This window comes from Gracilinanus agilis, chromosome 1 (assembly GCF_016433145.1).
Source record: "Gracilinanus agilis isolate LMUSP501 chromosome 1, AgileGrace, whole genome shotgun sequence".
In the NCBI taxonomy this organism is placed as follows: Eukaryota; Metazoa; Chordata; class Mammalia; order Didelphimorphia; family Didelphidae; genus Gracilinanus; species Gracilinanus agilis.
In genome coordinates, this window is record NC_058130.1 from 290,432,932 (window position 1) to 290,451,895 (window position 18,964).

Here is an 18,964-nt window from a genome sequence, read left to right on the forward strand (position 1 = left end):
GGAGCATGAATCATGTAACCATGTTAAAAATGAATATTAATAAATGTTAAAAAAACTATATTTGTCAAAAATCTGTAAAAAAAAATCTTAATGATAAAATCTGAAAGAATGCAAAATTCATAAAGTAGACAGCTATTTCAAATGAAAGATTTGAAAAATCTGTCCTTTTTCTCCCTCTTGCATCCTGAACAAAAAAAAAAGGTGTTAGGACAGAAAGAAATAGATTGGAATTTCCAATCCAGAAAACTATATGAAGTGGTGAAAACTGAAATGAAGTTGGAATTATTTATTTTAGACAGCCTTTTACTGTATGATTTCTTTATTCACTTGTGTTATTAAGAGGAGTCATGTATACTATAGTAGTTATTTTTCTTTAAAGGTACTAAAATGAGGTTTGGGACTTGACTGGTTTAGTAAGTATACTAAAAGCTCAGGCCCATGATATGAATAAAAAGGTATCAGGGCATAAAAAGCTTTATCAGTGATGGTGAACCTTTTGGAGACAGTGCCAGCCCCCTCCCTCCCCCCCCCCCAGAGTACCCTCCCACACACAGGGAAGGGAGAAAGTACTCCCAATGGGCTGCTGGGTGGAAGGGCGGGTGAAGTGAGGAATGCCCTCAGTGAGTGTAGAGAGGGGCAGGGGATTGGTCTGAGTGTGCTGCTTCCCTCCGGCTCTGCCACCTGTGAGCCTCTCACCTTACTCACTGTGTGCTCTTCTTTCCCTGCTGGGCTGAGGGGTAGGGGATGTGAAAAAATGTCCTTTGGTGGAGAGGGGGAGAGGAGCAGCTCCACCAGAGTCCCTCTGCTTTTCTAGTAACAAACTCTGGGTTGGGGGAGGGTGGGTGCCCACAGAGCGTACTCTGCATGCCATCTTTAGCACCCATGCCTTAGGTTCACCATCACTGCTTTACAGCTTCCTCCAGATTTATGATTGCAGATTCGCAGTGATCCAGAAAAGCTAGATTTAGGGAATCAGTGACACATCTTCATTAATATGCTTTCTCTTCTCAAAAGAGCCTTTTGTTCTATGACTAATTAAAACTTTTTTCATTAACTGTCAATCCACAATTGCCTCATTTTGTTCCAATCTGGAACCTATTAAGATTAAAAATGATAAAGACTGATATAAATATATAAATTAGTATTTTAATTAAAGCCATGCTGATAGATAAAGTCATTAGACCATGTGCTTGTAAGAATTCAAAACTGCCACCCCAGCCATTATTGTTACCTCCATGCGCTTAGGTAGCTAAAGAGGCTAAAAAAAAAAAGCCTTACTTTCTGATTTCCTCTCATTTTAAACTGTTCTCTGTGTGGGGACGCAGACGTCCCCACGCCCAAAGAACCGGAACCGAAAACCTGTTGGACCATGGGAAATGTAGTTTGATAGTTCCCACGTGTCCATAGAAAATATATATATATACTTTTAGATGGCATTTCCCAAATTTCACTTTTACAAACCTGATGTGGCAGGCTAGATTGGTCAAGTCAGAATTACCACAATTGGCACAACCAATACAAAATTTGTTCAGAATGACTGCTAAATTAGGAAAAGTGAGTCAGAATTGTTCATCTTCAAATTAGAAAGGGATAATTGAAGTGAAGGGTTGGGACTAGGGATTGGAAATTTTGCCCCCTCACCTATCCAGTAAAAAAAAGTACAAAATTTAAGAGAATGAAAGTATGCTCTTGCAGGGAATAGGTGGTTTTATATTGTTAATAGTACTTACCTAACTGGCAAAGAAAAAGATACTTTAAACTTTATCTGAAATATAACTACCTTGATTTTTTTTTTTTATGGGCTTCAACAGCTATTCTACTTGACTATGAAATCCCTGTGTAAATAGGATACTTTTTGGAGGGGTTTCATTAATTTCAAATACTCCTTTTTTAAAGATATCTCCATTAGTAAATCTTACTGCTAGTGCATAGTAGATAGATGGAAAAGTAGATTTGAAGTAATTTCTTGGAACTTTTTATAGGGTATGTGGGATGCAATTAGGAACTATGCTTCATGTAATTTGGTAGGAATCTTTGGTAAAAGGTGCTGGAAAGGTACTTGAAAAGGTAGTGTTTGGTCCTTCCTGGGAAATCACTGCATCCCAGCATAAAAGTCCAACTGCACCCCCACTTAAAGGAATGTATGTGAAATAGTTTTAGTAGCTTAAATGGAGAAATGACTGATTTACTCCAGAGCCGTGAACTATAAAGTGGTTCTCATTCTGGGACCTCCTGGAAGAGATAGATGAGGAAATGTGGGCCCAAGGTTTGTCCTAAATGTTAGGACTAGTAATGGGAACCAAACCTATGATATATTTTTGTTTCTTCACAGTAAGAATTACTTTTCCCTAATGGGGGGAAGTAAAAGCTGTTCCTGGGACTTGATTGGCCCCTGTAGCCCTTGACCCAGCTAAGGGCATAACAAGACCACATGTATTATATATATTTCTCTATAGAGATGAGGACCCATGTCCAAAAAAGCTACAACCTACTGTAAATCTCATTTAAAAAAAAAAAAACTTCAAGGACTTGAAAGTGCCCCATTTAGTCCCAACATAGAACCTGAACTAAAGCCCATGCTGGCATTAGTTCCATCACTAAAATCTTAACAACCTTAGTAAAAATAACAGCTACTGGCACTTGGTGATGAAAATACATCTACTGTTCTAGAGTCTGCGTGGGAAATCAGCTACTTGTGTTGAGTCAGTGTGGGTGATTCCAGTTAAAAAATATTGTTAAAAACTTGAGCATGTAGCAGCACAAGATTGCAGTCATGCTTGCCCATCAATCCCAATTCCTTGTGACATTTTAATAAGAGAAGAGCTAAAGTGAACCTAATTAATACTATCTCCTCGTAAATTACATGAACCCGTATTACAGAACCAGCTGAAATCTCATCTTTTTATTTGAAACACTGGACAATCAAGATTATTTGTTACATGGAAATTGCTTACCTCTGTTTATAGGAAAGCAGGACACAGATTGAATCAATGTTGGCCCACCCAATGCTTTTCTGTCTTCTTACTAAATAAAATCCTTTGAACTGGGGAAGGGGGGAGTAGCTGCAGTGTTGACACTAAAACCCTGGTAGGTGGCAATCTGCTTGTGTTGTGAAGGTAGAGATAAGGCTCAGGCTCCAGTGGCACAAGGAAGTTTTGTGAGTCCCATTGGTAACAGATTAGGCAGGAGTACAGTCAGTCCCAATTGAATGGACCCTGGTATGGTCAGAAGGACTGGCAATACTACATAATCTGGAACAGAGAGCCCTTTTGTGCTGTTGCCAATACATTATCTTAGTGCTCACTGGATAAGGGAGGGCTTTGAGGATTAAGGGTTGGCATTGCTTTATTCTGGTTGAGGGGAGGGTTGGGAGAAGAAACAATCTACCTAGCTTCAGTGAATGAAGGGGAACTGTAAGCTTCTAAATGGACAAGATTTCATATTCGTTACAATTTCCATGGGATTCCCAAGGAGTATGGAGATGATATGGGAGAATAGGATGAATCACAACATTGACTAACACTAGAATAGACTATAGATCAGTGATGGGCAAACTTTTTAAAGAGAGGGCCAAAGGAAAGGAAATAAGTTTCATTGTATTGTATCCTACTCATTGTATTTGTCAGATTAGGAATAATGTGGCAGGGCAGGATAGAACATTTCAAGGGGCCGCATCTGACCCGCAGGCCATCACTGCTATCCATGAATATAAATCATGATGAAGATTGGAGACTTTGGCAGAACTATGGTTCTCTGAAGTGTCTCCCTCAGTGTAGCTCTGTTATTCAGTGTTGTCCTGCTTATCATCACTTTTTTACATTGATACAATGAATTGCAAAAATCTTACATCACCCACCATATAGATTCAAGCCTGAATCCTTCCTAAGGAAAGAAAACAGGATTGCTGGCCATATTCATCATATTCATAGAACTATTACATTGCTTGTCTTCTGTTTTGTTTTTGCCTCTTTTTAGTTTAATTTTTTTCTTCTTCCAGAGTTCCATGTGTCAGACATTCTCAAGATTAAGATTATCCAAAAACAGACATAAAGTAGTGAACATATCTATTGACTTTTTCTATATGACTTTTAGGACCTTGCCACCGAGGATTGGGATATTGTAGAAAGAACATTGTTAAAAGGAAAGAGGGGAACACCCTCAATTGTTGATATCTATGGTCAGGAGGCTTGATGACCTGACCTGTCAGAGTATCCCCTCCTTTGGTACAGAGAGCAAATGTCACTAGTTAGAGTGGAAGGGAATGGGCAAGGTGTTACAGCAATCTTTATCAGCTTAGAAACTCCTCAGGAGAAAAGTATTGACATTTGATTAGGAAATTTTACTTAACCTAACCCTCCTTCTTGGAGTACTTCCCTGAACAGAAATGCCAGAGGGCGAGCAATGAGGGACAACTGGGGAAATTTGGTTTGACTGGAGTCTGAGAGAGCTCACCCTCCAAGGAAACCCTCCACCTACCTATCTCCCCTTTGTTCCTCTTTAGATAATAAATTTGACTTTTCCAAATAAGTTAGATTAAGTTTAATGAGAGGGTATCAAGGGACAAGGTTTAGGAAACTCACTGAAGGAAAAGATCAGTAGTTCAAGTCTTTCAGCCCTTGGCCAAAAGCCTGGGCTGGTCTGAGCCTCTTTATCTGATGATGTTGTCTGTTATGGCTAATCTAGGCTAAATAAAAGAATATAGTCTCTAGAATTAGCTGTTGAGGGACAGATGAGTTTCAGGCTTGACCATTCTCCTCAGGTTGATCCCTCTGAGGTAACTGGCCATTGATTTGATTGTCATATATTCCTCAGCCTAGCACAACAAGATGTCTTCAGGCTAAAGGCTTCCTTGAGCAGTTGGGAATCTCAGCTTTAGGGGGGAATTTCCAGTCCTTTAGAAGACTCTGGGAGCTGGCTCTCCTCTCAAGTTCAAGACCAGACTTCCCCTGAAGTCTGATAAGGTTCCCAACAGTCCCCTGCTCCAGGGTTCCAAATAATCTTCTCACTGCCTCCTGCATTCCATGATATATCTGTGTCAGAAATCCATTTCCTCAACATCTACAAGTATACCATACCATATACACCAGGTTAGTTCTTTTCCTTAAAAAGAACTGAAACCATCTCTGAGACTTAAATATCTTAGCAGACAGGTTCTGTCTGGCCTTTGACATGTCTTCTGAATCACCTGATATAAAAGAACAAGGACATGAGGAACTGCATCTCCTTCCTCAAGTTTCTGACTACAGACTGCATGACCAAAATTATTACATAAAAGTTGTGCTCAAGGCACTTAACTGAATATACTTTATCTGTTCCCTATCCTCCCACTATGACTAAGAGACTATATCTCTTATCAACTAAATATTGACATGAGTGACTAGTTTCTTTCTAATTTTGAGCCTGATGGTTAGGCTAGCCTACCACAAATATATTTGCTCAGATAAAAAAATGAGTCTTCAGGAAAGGAGCACTGAAATAATGTGCCTGGGGTTTAGTAATCTGTTGCTATTAATGAAGGGAAAGTGTTTGGCCCAGGACCTGCTAGAATCTCATGTCACTGGTAAAGGTAGGGACAAATATTGTTATGAAGAGATTTTTCCAAATAATAGCAAGGGATACTTAAATGTACCAATGATATTTGAAGAATTTATTAAAAACTGGGATTGGAATTTGCAAAGAAATATCTCAGAGAAGTTATATGGACAGTAAGTAGTATATGCTATGCCTCTATTGTACAGAATATTCTGCCATTTAGAGAATCTTTAGTTACCTTTCAAAAGATAGAATTATAGAGAAGAGGTAGATTTCTCCAATTCAATTCAATATTTGTATGTATGTACACATATGTATATGTACACATGCTTATATTGATCCACATTGATATTGGTCCAACAGGGAATTCATAAATATATAAAGCTCCCCTCCCAATTTAGGCATTTGATGTCTCAGGACTTGGGTGCTTTGATGATGACACAGTTGCTCCTATCCTTGAGGGACTCAGCACTATAGATGTTTTGTGTTTTGAAAAAAATTAATGATATTATTATTGGTTACTGAACAAAAAGAGCTAATGACTCACTGAAACTTTAAAAGTAAAGCAACTGATTACTGGATCCTTCCTTCACCTCTTCCTACTTATTGGTCAAAAAGATGATTGTTTCATAATTTTCAAGAAAAAGAATATTTTGGGCTCAAGTACACATGGTCAGCATCATCTCCAAAACACCCAAATACCAAGTTAGCACATGTGGTTGACCAGAAACAATGAGGATAGCTTTGTCCTTCTCCTGTTGAACCTCCAGTTATATATAAAATTGAATACAAATAATTTCATGGTGATAAAAAAGTTTTAACAATTGCCGAGATTTGGAAAGGCCTCTAATGAGAGATAATAATATTAACATTAATAATAAGCATTTATATAGCACTTCAAATTTACAAAGCATTTAAAAATATGATTTCATTTTATTTGCACAACTCTAGGAAATAGATTGTTACATATTACACTGAGAAAATTGGGGCAGACAAAAGGGATTTGCCTAGGGTCACATAGCTACTGAGTTTCTCAGGATAGTTTTGAATCTTCCTAACTCCAGGTTTGGTATTGTATCCACTGCACCACCTAGCTGCTTTGGCTTAACCTTGAACGGAATAAAGAATTCCTAAGAAGTGGAGATGAGAAAAGAGAACACCCTCTAGTTATGGGAAGAAGAAAAAAACAGGAGTTTGTTATATACTTTTCCTTTGTTCAAATTACTTTTTTAGTTGATGCCATCATTAAGATAGCAATTCATGATTAACTTTCCCTGCTGATCACTAGGTCTCTAATGTCATATCTAATCTGATAAATTGTTAGTTATCATTTTCATGGTAATAAAGGATTACATTGTTTTTTTAATCCTGCATTTAGCGTAACTTCTTAATTTTCCTCACTAATTCTAACCTTTGCTCCTTCAAAAATCTTTTCACTTCAGCCACAAATATGATAAATTTCTGTGCTGCCTACTTTTATCTTCCTCTATACCATCCAAGGTTGGCAGTAAAACAGAAAACAAGCCAAAGGGCTTATATGAAGAAAGAAAAACCTGGGGCAGCTAGGTAGTGTGATAATTGGATTAAGTCTACACTGCCCGTCTTTAGATTTAATCACCAAAGGTGAGAGCACCTTCCAATTCTGGGAGATCCTAACCCACGTGTGCTAGAGTGAGTAACGAATCAGAATTGAGGCACCGGCCCCTACACTTTCTATGCAAAAGCATCTATTGTGATTGGACATGCAGGCTAGGGGAAGGCACTGGAAGTGACATATACGTGACTCCTATAAAAGAGGGAATTGAGTGAGTGAGGCTGCTTCTGGTTTGGTGAAGGGGACCTGAGGGAGCATTACTGGTTCTGACCAAGACTGTTCCACTTGGAGAGTTTAAAGACTGAATCTTCCTGAACTTCTATTAAGAAACTTTCTTTTATAGACTCTGTGAATGATGTTTGCTCTATTCACCTCCAGGCCTCAGGCCCTTTAACCCTCTGCTGAGGGTTAAGATCTACCTGGACTAATTAGTGAGATAGATTCTTTATTTTCTTCCTCTCTCTCTTCTCTCATGTAAATAAATTTCCATAAAAGTCAATTTTCATTTAAGATTATTCTTAATTGAGGATTGATAATAGTTCAATCCTCTGGCGACCATCTTTAATATATTGAACCCATAAAACCCCTTTTTCACCCTTACAGTAGCACAGTGGATAGATCACCAGGCCTGTAGTCAGGAATACCTAGATTCAAATCTGGCTTCAGATATTTCGTAGATATGTGGACTTGAGTGACTTAACCCCAGTTTCCTAGTCCTTGCTGCTCTTCTGTCTTAGAATTCATACTAAGGCAGAAGGTAAGGATTTAAAAAAAATGATAGAAAGAGAAGCTAAAGTCCAGGATACTATAAAAAAGAAAATTTGCTTCTTATTCATTGAAGGGAGACTCAGAATCCCACTTTTAAAATAATTATAATCAGAGTAGTCCCAGTGGTATCATAAGTTTTTCTTTGATAAATGAGATATTAATTGCTTAATCCACACACACTTCAAAAGATGGATGTTATTAACTCAGTACCTTCAGATAGCCAGAAAGGTTAGACTGCACAGAATGTTTATCATAATCTTGAATGGTCCAAGAAGGCCTCTGCTTTCTTTCTTCCATGGCCTCCTCTATCCTTATGTCCCCATACAAAAGATTATTCTTCCGTTTCAAAGTAAAGGAGGTAATGTGGTCACCCAAAATGCTATCAATAATCATTGAGTCTTTCACACTTAGTTTGCCATGAAGCTGCTCAGCAACATTTCTCTTTTCTCTCTGAAAAAGATTAAAGGAAAAAGACTTTTGTAATTTGCTTTCAAGGCAATCCCAATGCTATTACTTTTTCACTCAGGATAAAATGTTGTCTAAAATTAAAGTCTATTTTTTCCAGTTAGAGAAAAAAATGAAATTGAAATATTTGTTTGTAACCTGGCCTTACCATTTGACACCATATATAAATTATAAGTTATATAATTTGAGTTTCTTTTTCATTCTGAAATTATGACATACCTCAAGAAGTACTTAAATGTGTGAGTGCCAGATAATGTTACAAGGAAAGACAGAAGTCATTTATTAAGAGATTGAATCCTCAGATGCTTCACTCAAGGAGGCCATGGAATTTGAAGTAGTCCCACTTTACAGGAACAGTAAAGGAAAATATTTTAAAGTTCTTTCTTCATTTGTCGTTCAGCAAGGTTTTTGTTAAGCTATTACAATGGTGTAATGGGACAGTGGCCATGCTATGTTTCTACTGCTATTAGGCTGATTCAGAACATCAGAATTTGACTAGATTTCTCTGAATTGAGCTAATTTTCCCCATGTTTAGTTAGTTCTCTCACTGCTGGATTTCAAACCATACATATACAACTGCCATGGAAAATAGAAGAGAGATATTTCAAAAATTATTGAACTAACTTAAAATCATAACAAAAAAGTCTAGATACCATATTACAGGAAATTATCAAGGAAAGCTACCTTGATATTCTTTTAAAGGGGAGGGGGGAGTAAAACTGAAAGAATCTATAAGTCACTTTTGAAAAGAAATCTCAAAATAAAAACTTCCAGGAATATTATAGCCAAATTCCTGAACTTCCAGGCCAAGCAGCCACAAGAAACTATTTAAATATTGTGGACCCACAGTCAAGATAACACAGGATTTTGCAGCTTCTACATTAAAAGATTAGAGACGTTGGAACATAATGTCCTGTGAGACAAAGGAGCTAGAATTACAATTAAGAGTCAGCTGCTTGGTGAAATTGAGTATAATCCTTCAGACAGAAAATGGATAATGAAATAGAAGACTTTTAAGAATTTTTTTTTAAACCCTTACCTTCTGTCTTGGAGTCAATACTGTGTACTGGCTCCAAGGCAGAAGAGTGGTAAGGGCTAGGCAATGGGGGTTAAATGACTTGCCCAGGGTCACACAGCTAGGAAGTATCTGAGGCCAGATTTGAACCTAGGACTTCCTGTCTCTAGGTCTAACTCTCAATCCACTGAGCCACCCAAGCATTCTTGATGAACTGAGCAGTTAATTTGATTCTCAAGAGAAGCATAAAAAGGTAAACAAGAAAGAGAAAATATAAAGGATTAAAAAAGATTAAACTGTTTGTTTAAATTTCTATAGAGAAATATGATACTCATAACTCTAAGAACTTTACTAATCTTAGGGCAATTAGAAGGTGTATAGGAGTATAGGGATATATAAGTAGAGGGCATGGGAGTAAGTTGACTATAATGGAATGATGTTAAAAATACAAAATTAAGGAATGAGAAAAATGATTGCAATGAGAGAAAACAGAAGGTAGAGGTAGAACAGAAAAAATTATCTCACATAAGGAGGTATATAAGAGTTAATACAATGGAGGGAAAGATGGGAGGTGGGCAATACTTGAATCTTACTCTCATCAGAATAGACACAAAGAGGGAATAATGCCCACACTAAGATGGGTATAGAAATCTATCTTAATCCATAGGATAGTAAAAGTGGAAGAAGATAAGAGAAAGGGGAGAGATAGGCTCTTCCCTTTTCTATTTTGGCCCTTTATTAAGCCAATTCCAATCTATATTCTCCTGTTGTCCTCTTTTTTTTTTAAGTCCTATTCCTCTAATATTATTATTTATTTTGCCCTTTTATGTCAACAGTCTTTTATGATAATAAATATATAAAATAAATAAAAATAAATAAAAACACCTGCTTTGCTGCTTAGCAAAACTGGAGGCTGAGTCCACTACATATTTATGTTCTATCCCTGCCAGGGATCAATAACTCAGCTCTGGGTCTACTAATTTTCAGGTCCTCACCACAAGCTTGGGCTGGGACTCCTGGCCTTGCTCTGGCCCACACAGATCTGGCTGTGCAGCTCAGACTGCCCCAGGCTGGAATTCCGGACCTCACTGCAAGTTTGCTTGAAACTTTAAGTGATGTACATTGGGTTACACTTCTGTTGGCCCCAGTAGGATCTCAAGGTCTGGATGTTGGCTTGGTCCCAGATACAGAACCTGGAACTGTAGCTGTGGGGTGGGAGGGGTTTGCTTATGCCTTATTCCTTGCTCTAACCTTCTGCTGGCTGTGTTCCCCTCTCACCGCAGCCCCCCAGATGCTCTTTGCCTATCTTTTAAGTTGTTCTCTGCATGAAAGTTGCTTCACTCTGTCTCCTTGTTGGTTCTTTCACTCCTCTATTAGTTTTATGGTGATATTTTAACACGGGTTGGAGAAGATTCTCATAGTGGTTTTGAGCTTTCCTGCTTCTAATCCACCATCTTGGTTCTGCCTCTCATGTCCTCTCACTCTCTTAGATATCATATATGCAATCATTTTACAAGCCCTGTTTATATTTTCACAATATCTCTAAAACATTGTCTTCATGTCTAAAACATTGCCAGCAGCCTGGTACGGGACCATTCCTTCCTTCATGCATATACTAACCCCAGAGAGGGGTTAACTAACAATGCCAGGAAGACAAGTCTTCTTTGGTCTCCTTTACTCAAGTCTCTCTTTATTCTAGTCCCATGATGGTGAACCTATGGCACACATGCCAAAGATAGCACTCAGAGACTTCTCTGTAGGCACACACTGTCCCCTTCAAAGTTGCTCCCTTCCCCTTCTCTACTGCAACTTCCCACCCCTCTGTGCTTACTCCCCTGAGCAGAGAACTCAGGCCACTCTGCTTTCTCCTTCCCCTGTCTGATCCAGGGCCCCTATGAACTTCCCTCAGGAGAGGAGGCCAAGGCTCAGGGGGAGACAAGGCAACTTTTATGGAAGAACAGGCCAAACCCTGTTCACAGGTTGCATGCAGGCACCCTGGATGCCTGGATGGCAGGACGGAAGGAAACAGCCAGGGAGGCTCATTCTGAATGACCTGCACCCATCTGACTTCCCACCCTAACTCCTCCTTGGGACTAGATCAGAACTTCAACTGTCTCTGCCCTCCATGGAGCTGAGTTGTTTGGGTTCTTTTTTACTTTGAAAACTTTTATTTTTAGTATAGAACAAACTATTTGTTGTGTGGTGGCAGCAATGTTTACACAAAAAAGATCAAACAAAAGTTCAGAGTTAAAAAAAGAACTGAAGATTACCCCCCAAAGGGCATCAAATACCCATGGACACTTCACAGCAGTTCTCCATCCCCAGCCCAGTTGGGCTTCTCAACCTGTACAAGGCCCACCCCACCAGTGCTGCAAAAATAAGTCCCAGGGCCCTCTTCTGGCAAGAAATCGTTCCCCCCCCCCCCCCAGGCACCCTGGAGGGTCTAGGCTAGAGGAAGCTTCAGGCACAGGGATAGTGAAGGATGCCAAAGGAATAAAGCTTTTATGGAACTCCTCTGAATACGTTAAAGAAGTACTATTGTAACAAGGCTGTAGATAATCAGGTGAAGAGCTCTACTGAGAGTAAGGAAATTGCAAAGTGGAAGAAATGGGGCATCACAGAAAATGTAGAGTGGAGATGAACATTTACAGACTGAAGGGAATGAAGAAAAGTCATGGAGTTATAACTAAGTTATAGAAAAATTTCTGCTCTTCCCCCTGAACCTTCTAGAGCAGTGGTTCCCAAACTTTTTTGGCCTACCGCTCCCTTTCCAGAAAAAAATATTACTTAGCCCCTTGGAAATTAATTTTTAAAAAAATTGTAATAGCAATTAATAGGAAAGATAAATGCACCTACGGCCATCACTGCTCCCCTAGATTGCTGCAGCACCCACCGGGGGCAGTGGTGCCCACTTTGGGAATCACTGTTTTAGAGGGCCATCAAGACCTGCCTATAGCAAACCCTATCCCCATCAGAGAGTTTTAGTGCGTATATATACATGTGCCAGCTTGCTGAAGGGAAGGAAACTCCAAGATTCTACCCCCCCCCAAGCCTAGGGGGAGCACAAGGTCCCCTGGTAGCTCACCCTCACCCAGAAGACTTCAGGTCAGGACTACAGCCAAACCAGAATCATTGGTAAAATAATTCTTGCAATCCCAGACTTGAACCCAGATCAGGATTATCTGCCCAAAGGATGATTTTGTTTTTTAAAAAAGGCAAGTTTATTTTATTCTATAAACTCCCCCAATCAAATGGTGGTAGGAATTGCTGGCCCAGGAATCTCTCCCACCTGGCTTTTCCTGAAGAGAGCTGCCTAAGGTGGTCAACAACATCCTGAAAAGTAGACCCTTCTCCATACAGGATCCATGGAGGGGTGTAATAGTTAGAGTGGGTAGTTGCCAAATATTTTGTAATTAAGCCTTAAATCACAAGATTGTTAATAGCTAGGTGTATTAGTAAGAGAAAAAAAATAAGAGAGAAATATAGGGAGGAGGTGAAGAATTTCCTTGCCTAATAACCCAGAGTCTAACAACTTAGTGTCTGTCTCCAAATCTCAGTCTCAGAAAATACTCCCCCCCCAAGCTTTCTGCTGGGTCTCATCTTATAAATCCTTACTCTTACATCACTCCCCAGGAACCAATCACAATTCCTCAATTAGCCTGGCACCACCCAGGAGGGCAGTGTCTGTGGGATCAATTCCCTGGTTGCTGATTAGCCCAAATTTAAAACAAATGGAAGGGAAGTCTAAATCCCTGATTGAACAAATCAAAATACAAATTCCCTTTTTTGGGACGAGGTGAGAGGAGGCAACCAATTGGCAAAGGGAACTCTTGTGTGGATTTTTTTCAGTATGTGTATCTGAACAATAATGAGGATAAATAGTATTCCAATTATCTAACATAAAAAAAGTTTTGTGGGACATGTAGACTCTAAAAGGTTTGCCATCACTGTTCTAGTCCATCTTTCACAGAGCTTTTAAAGTAATTTGTAGAGATATGCACATAGGATAGATATGGCCAAAACACCTATGAGGAGGGGAGGACTTATGCTTCTATTGCTATATGTCTACAGGATTGCTGATGCAACTTGCATTCTGTGGTGGAAAAAAAAATCATCTCTATGACCTCCCAGGAGGAGGCTCAAAGCAGTCTTGTATCATAATAACTTAAAAAGGCAAGAATACTTCAAGAAGGTAATAGTTTGCATATGTAAAATTCCTACACCATCAGTTCTTTTTGCTAATAGCCAATTAGGAGACTTTTAGCCATAATACCATGCAAGATCTTATGCTGAACATGGTTAGAAGTAGTTTCCCCTAAAAACTCTATACTATAAATTGAAGCCAGATAAGAAATATCTAAGATGATAGATAGATAGATAGATAGATAGATAGATAGATTAATAATGGATATTATAGATAGATCTTAAATCCACATATCTCGATTGTCAGGTTTATGATCTTTTCCTTTCTTCTGTTTTGGAATTTCATCAATTGGTAATTTTAGTTGGAGTACATACCTTTACATGCTTTTGTTGAGTCTCAGTCTCCTCATATGTGAGTGGAAAAGTATGTTTTCATATCTTAGATTAGGCCCTGTCCAACACTATGTATAAATTTATTAAATTCCACTATTTTAGTGGAAATTTTTCTACTTATATTTAGTGTTAAGTATTAAATAATTAGACATATAGCTGAAAGGAACTGCAAAAATCATTGAATTCAACTGTTTTTACAGATGAGAAAATTGAGGTCGAGATTAAATGTTTGAAGGAAAAGTTTCTATAACCAAATAAATTTCTTTGGAATAAAATGATCTACTGAACCAAGTTTAATTAAAATGAAAAACACAGACATTTTATTTTATTTTATTATTTAAAAAAACTAAAAAAAAACAAAAAACCCTTACCTTCCTATCAATACTGAGTATTGGTTCTAAGGCAGAAGAGCAGTAAGGGCTAGGCAAGGTGGGGTTAAATGACTTGCCAAGGGTCACACAGCTAGGAAGTGTCTGAGGTCAGATTTGAACATCTCTGAGTCTGGCTCTCAATCCACTGAGCCACCCAGCTGCCCCCAAACCCAGACATTTTAAACAATCCCCTCAATTACTAATCCCAAAGTACCTATATACTTAAAATATTAAAAAAATAACCTTTTAATTAATGCCAAACACTACTATTCCACTGTGTATCTATTATAGTCTTCCAGCTAGCAAGAAATAGCTAGTACTTAGTATGAAACAGGAAATGTTGGATCCATATTTTCCGCAAGCAATATAATTTATTGGACATATTTTCTCACAATAAGGGGACTAAGGTTTCTTGAACTCTTGTGTGGATTTTTTCAGTATGTGTATATGAACAATAATGAGAATAATATGAACAATAATGAGGATAAATAGCATTCCAATTGTCTAACATAAAAAAAGTTTTGTAAGAAGAATGAGAAAGTCTCATTCTACAGAAAATATGATGGTATATGTGGAAAATAGAGATTCCACTAAAAAGTTATTTAAAACCATCAATAATTTTGACAAAATAACAAGATAGTAAAATGAACTCATATAAATCATCAGCATTTTTATATAATACAATAAAGTCCTATAAGAAGAGGTAGAAAGAGAACTATTTAAAATAATCACAGATGGAATAAAATACATGGGAGTATACCTCTTAAAACAAATCCGAGAACTACATCAACATAATAATAAAACATTTTTTACACAAAAAAGGTCAGGGGGCAGCTCAGTGGATTGAGAGCCAGGCCTAGGTTCAAACCCGGCCTCAGCCACGTCCCAGCTGTGTGACCCTGGGCAAGTCACTTGACCCCCATTGCCCACCCTTACCAATCTTCCGCCTATGAGACAATACACCGAAGTACAAGGGTTTAAAAAAAAACAAAAAAAAAACTAAAATATAGAGAGAACTTGGTCAAAATTATAAGAATAAGAGCCATCCCCCAACTGATAAATGGGAAAAGAATATGAACACAGAATTCTTAGGTGAAGAAATCAAAATCATAAAAGGTATATGAAAAAATGCACTAAATGACTACAGAGAAATGCAAATCAAAACAATTCTGAGATACCATCTCACACCCATAAGATTGGCTAAATGAGAAATGTGGGCACTAATACATTATTGGTGGAATGGTGAACTGATCTGTATGAGGGTGAGTATTGATGGTAGGGGGGGTGTATCTAGACTCCCCCCTTGTTAGCTTTCAATGGGCCAGATCAGCTAATCACTCACCCTTACCCCAGGGAAGATCTATGAGGGAACAAACTCAAAGAGGTTCCCAAACTGGCAAATCTATAGTGGGGATGTTGAAGGAAGGTGTTGGGGTTCAGTTGTGACCCTAATGAGTTGGCTCCCACCCTCAGAACCAGGCCTGTTGAGACAAGTCTCGCCACTCCTAAGTTCAAGTTAACTTTTGCCCATCAAGATGGAGTCAGGTAATGAATAATCTGCCCCTCAGCCACCAGATCAATCACTTCCCCACCTCAGTGTAACTGCTCCAGACTCTAAGTATCAAACTATCAGGAGTTTATTAAATGATAAATTAAATTCAGGAAACAGGGGAAAAAGGTATAGGGGAATCAAGGAAGAAGGGAAAGGATGAACTTCACTAACAGCTATGTCTTCTTCCCAAGAGAGTAGCTCTGGACTTCTTCTGAGGCTTGGTCACAGTAGCCTACTCTCTCTCTTCCCCCTACAATCTCCTATCAAATATTTCTAAACTAATATAAAAGGGGAAGTAACAGGATCAATTGATTCAAGCAGGATCAAGGAAGGGACCCCCCCCCCATTCAAGCCCACTCCCTCAGGAGTTCAGACTCTCTAGCCAAATTGGAGAATTGCTGCTCAATGTCTTCTTTGTTGATATTTGTGATCACCCAATAGTCACTAATAAAAGTACAGAGGAACCCATTTCACTCAGGATCCACCCCAAAATCAAAACCTCCCAATCAAAGAACCAACCCCCCAGGATCCCAGTCCCAGTCAAGAGTGAAATGACATTTGAGAAAGATTGCTCCAAATTCCTCTTGCTGCTGGCCCCTCCCAAACAGAATTCTCTCAGGGTTCCATGGGGTCAGCTTCCAGTTCCCTTCCAAGATGAATGCTTAGTGATCCTTGATTTACCCCAATTCCACACTTACAGATTCAATCACTTTGGAGAGCAAATTGGAATTACTCCCAGAGAGGTATGCATATCCTTAATGCCAATTTTGGGGTATACCCAAGTAATGCCAATCTTGGGTCTTTTCCCCAAGGAGATCGGGAAAAAGGAAAAGAACCTATATGTTCCAAAATATTTATACCAGTGTTCTTTGTGGTAAACTGGTAATCTAGGTGATGACCATCAGTTGGGGAATGACTAAGCAAATTGTGGTATGTGATTGTGATGGAATATCCAAAAGAAACAATGAGCAATTTAATTTTTTTTAATCTTGGAAAGAACTAAATGAAATAAAGAACTGCGAAATGAGTAGAACCAAGAGAGCATTATATACAGGTATAGACTTAACTACTTGAAGAATAACTTGTGTTATAAGAATAATAGAGGCTGAAATGAAAAATGGAAGCCCAAAAGACATAATCTGTATATTTGTCAAATGATGTGTTGTATGATGCTGGAAGGAGAGAGAGAAGTTGAGATATGTGGGTACAGGCTTCTCCTAGACACCCCAACACTCCAAATTGTCTCCTAGTCAGAATTTATATAAAAGACTTATTTTTTCTTGAATTCCTGCAGTGTTAGGAAAGGTGACTTTGAGCCCTTCTGGCTTCTCCCTTCATTTTTTAGTAGCTTTATTTTTTAAAAATTAGTTAATTAGTTAATTAATTAAGTTTAGAATATTTTTCCAGACTTACATGATTCGTATTCTTTCCTTCCCCTCCTCCCTCTCCCTTCCCACAGCCAACAAGCAATTCAACTGGGTTTTACATGTATCACTGATCAAGACCTATTTCCTTATTATTAATATTTGCAATAGAGAGATCATTTAGAGTCTACATCTCCAATCATATCCCCATCAAACCATGTGATCGAGGAAATTTTTTTTCTTCTGTGTTTCTACCACAATTCTTTCTCTGGATGTGGATAGCGTTCTTTCTCATAAGTCCCTCAGAATCGTCCTGGATCATTGCACTGCTGCTAGTAGAGAAGTCCATTACTTTTGATTGTGCCACAGTGTATCAGTCTCTGTGTACAATGTTCTCCTGGTTCTGCTCCTTTCACTCTGCATCAATTCCTGGAGATCATTCCAATCCAGTTCACATGGAATTCCTCTAGTTTATTATTCCTTTCATCACAATAATATTCCAGAACCAATGGATACTACAATTTGTTCAGTCATTCCCCAATCAAAGGGCATTCCCTCATTTTCCAATTTTTTTGCCACCACAAAGAGCGCAGCTATAAATATTTTTGCACACTTCTTTTCCCTATTATCTCTTTGGAGTACAAACTCAGCAGTAGTGTGGCTGGATCAAAAGGCAGGCATTCATTTAAGGCCCTTTGGGCATAGTTCCAAATTGCATTCCAGAATGGTTGGACCAATTCACAACTCCACCAACAATGTATTGGTGTCCCAATTTTGCCACCTTCCCTCCAACATTTATTACTTTTCTTTGCTGTCATATTAGCCAGTCTGCTAGGTGTGGGGTGGTTCTCTTTTCATCTTGATGAGCACAGATAGGCATCTCCCAGCTAGCTCCTAATAAACATTTGCTTTATATTCCAGATATTTGATTATCCTCTAAACTGGACAGTTAACCTCCTTTTCATTTTGAGGCATAGGACAAAACCACATGACCCATTTCAGGTTCCAGAGACCCAGTAACATGCCATCATCATCCTTTCTCTAGTCATGTAGGCCCTGTTGTCAAAAGGGTATAAAATTCCCATTCACCATCTCCTTGGGGAGGGCGTGTTCTACCTGCACACTGTCTCTCTACCTCTCAACATGACTTCCACATTAATAAATTTTTCTTTTTATTTTAAGCTAAGTTTTGGAGTCTTGCATTCTTTCAAAGGGTAACCTGGCCCAAACCTGGAGTTTTCACTACAAAGCTCTCTGACAATAGAGATACTTGGAATTAAATTCTATTACTAAAAACAAAATAAATTTTAAAAGAATAGGAGAGTTTGCCCAGAGGTTCCGGGTTAAGATGGCGGCAGAGTAAGAAGCAGCTCTTAACCTCTCCTGACCGAAACACACAAAACTCCTCAAGGGGACATAAAAACAAGTCCAGACGAACGGAGGAACCCCACAACAGGGCACAGCGTGGAAGGTACGTGGAATCGAGACATTTCCAGGCTAAAAAGGGCTCTCCTTAAATCGCGAGCTGAGCAACCGCCCCACCCCCACCCCCTCCACACTCACCTATAGCTTCGAACCCAGCTAAAAAGAAATAGAGCAAGTTTGGGGCACCCATCGAGTCATCAGCAGCTCCGGGACCTGTTCCTGAGAGCAGCAAGACTTAGGACCCCATTAAGTCAAGAACGCACGCGAAAGCTGAGCGCACGCGCGGGAGCAGAGAGTGGACGCTGGGCGCGCAGAGTGCCGGCTGAGCAGAGGCGTGGGTGC

General features: G+C 39.0%; 1 protein-coding gene across 1 annotated transcript in view; it reads right to left on the reverse strand.

Moving 5' to 3' along the window:
• The window catches only part of MINAR2 (membrane integral NOTCH2 associated receptor 2), a 26,812-nt gene that overhangs the window by 1,444 nt on the left and 6,404 nt on the right, over positions 1-18,964 (reverse strand). The window contains exon 2 of the mRNA XM_044657622.1: positions 8,105-8,344. Within this exon, the coding sequence (XP_044513557.1) occupies positions 8,105-8,344 (240 nt within the window). The remainder of the gene's footprint in view (positions 1-8,104; positions 8,345-18,964) is intronic.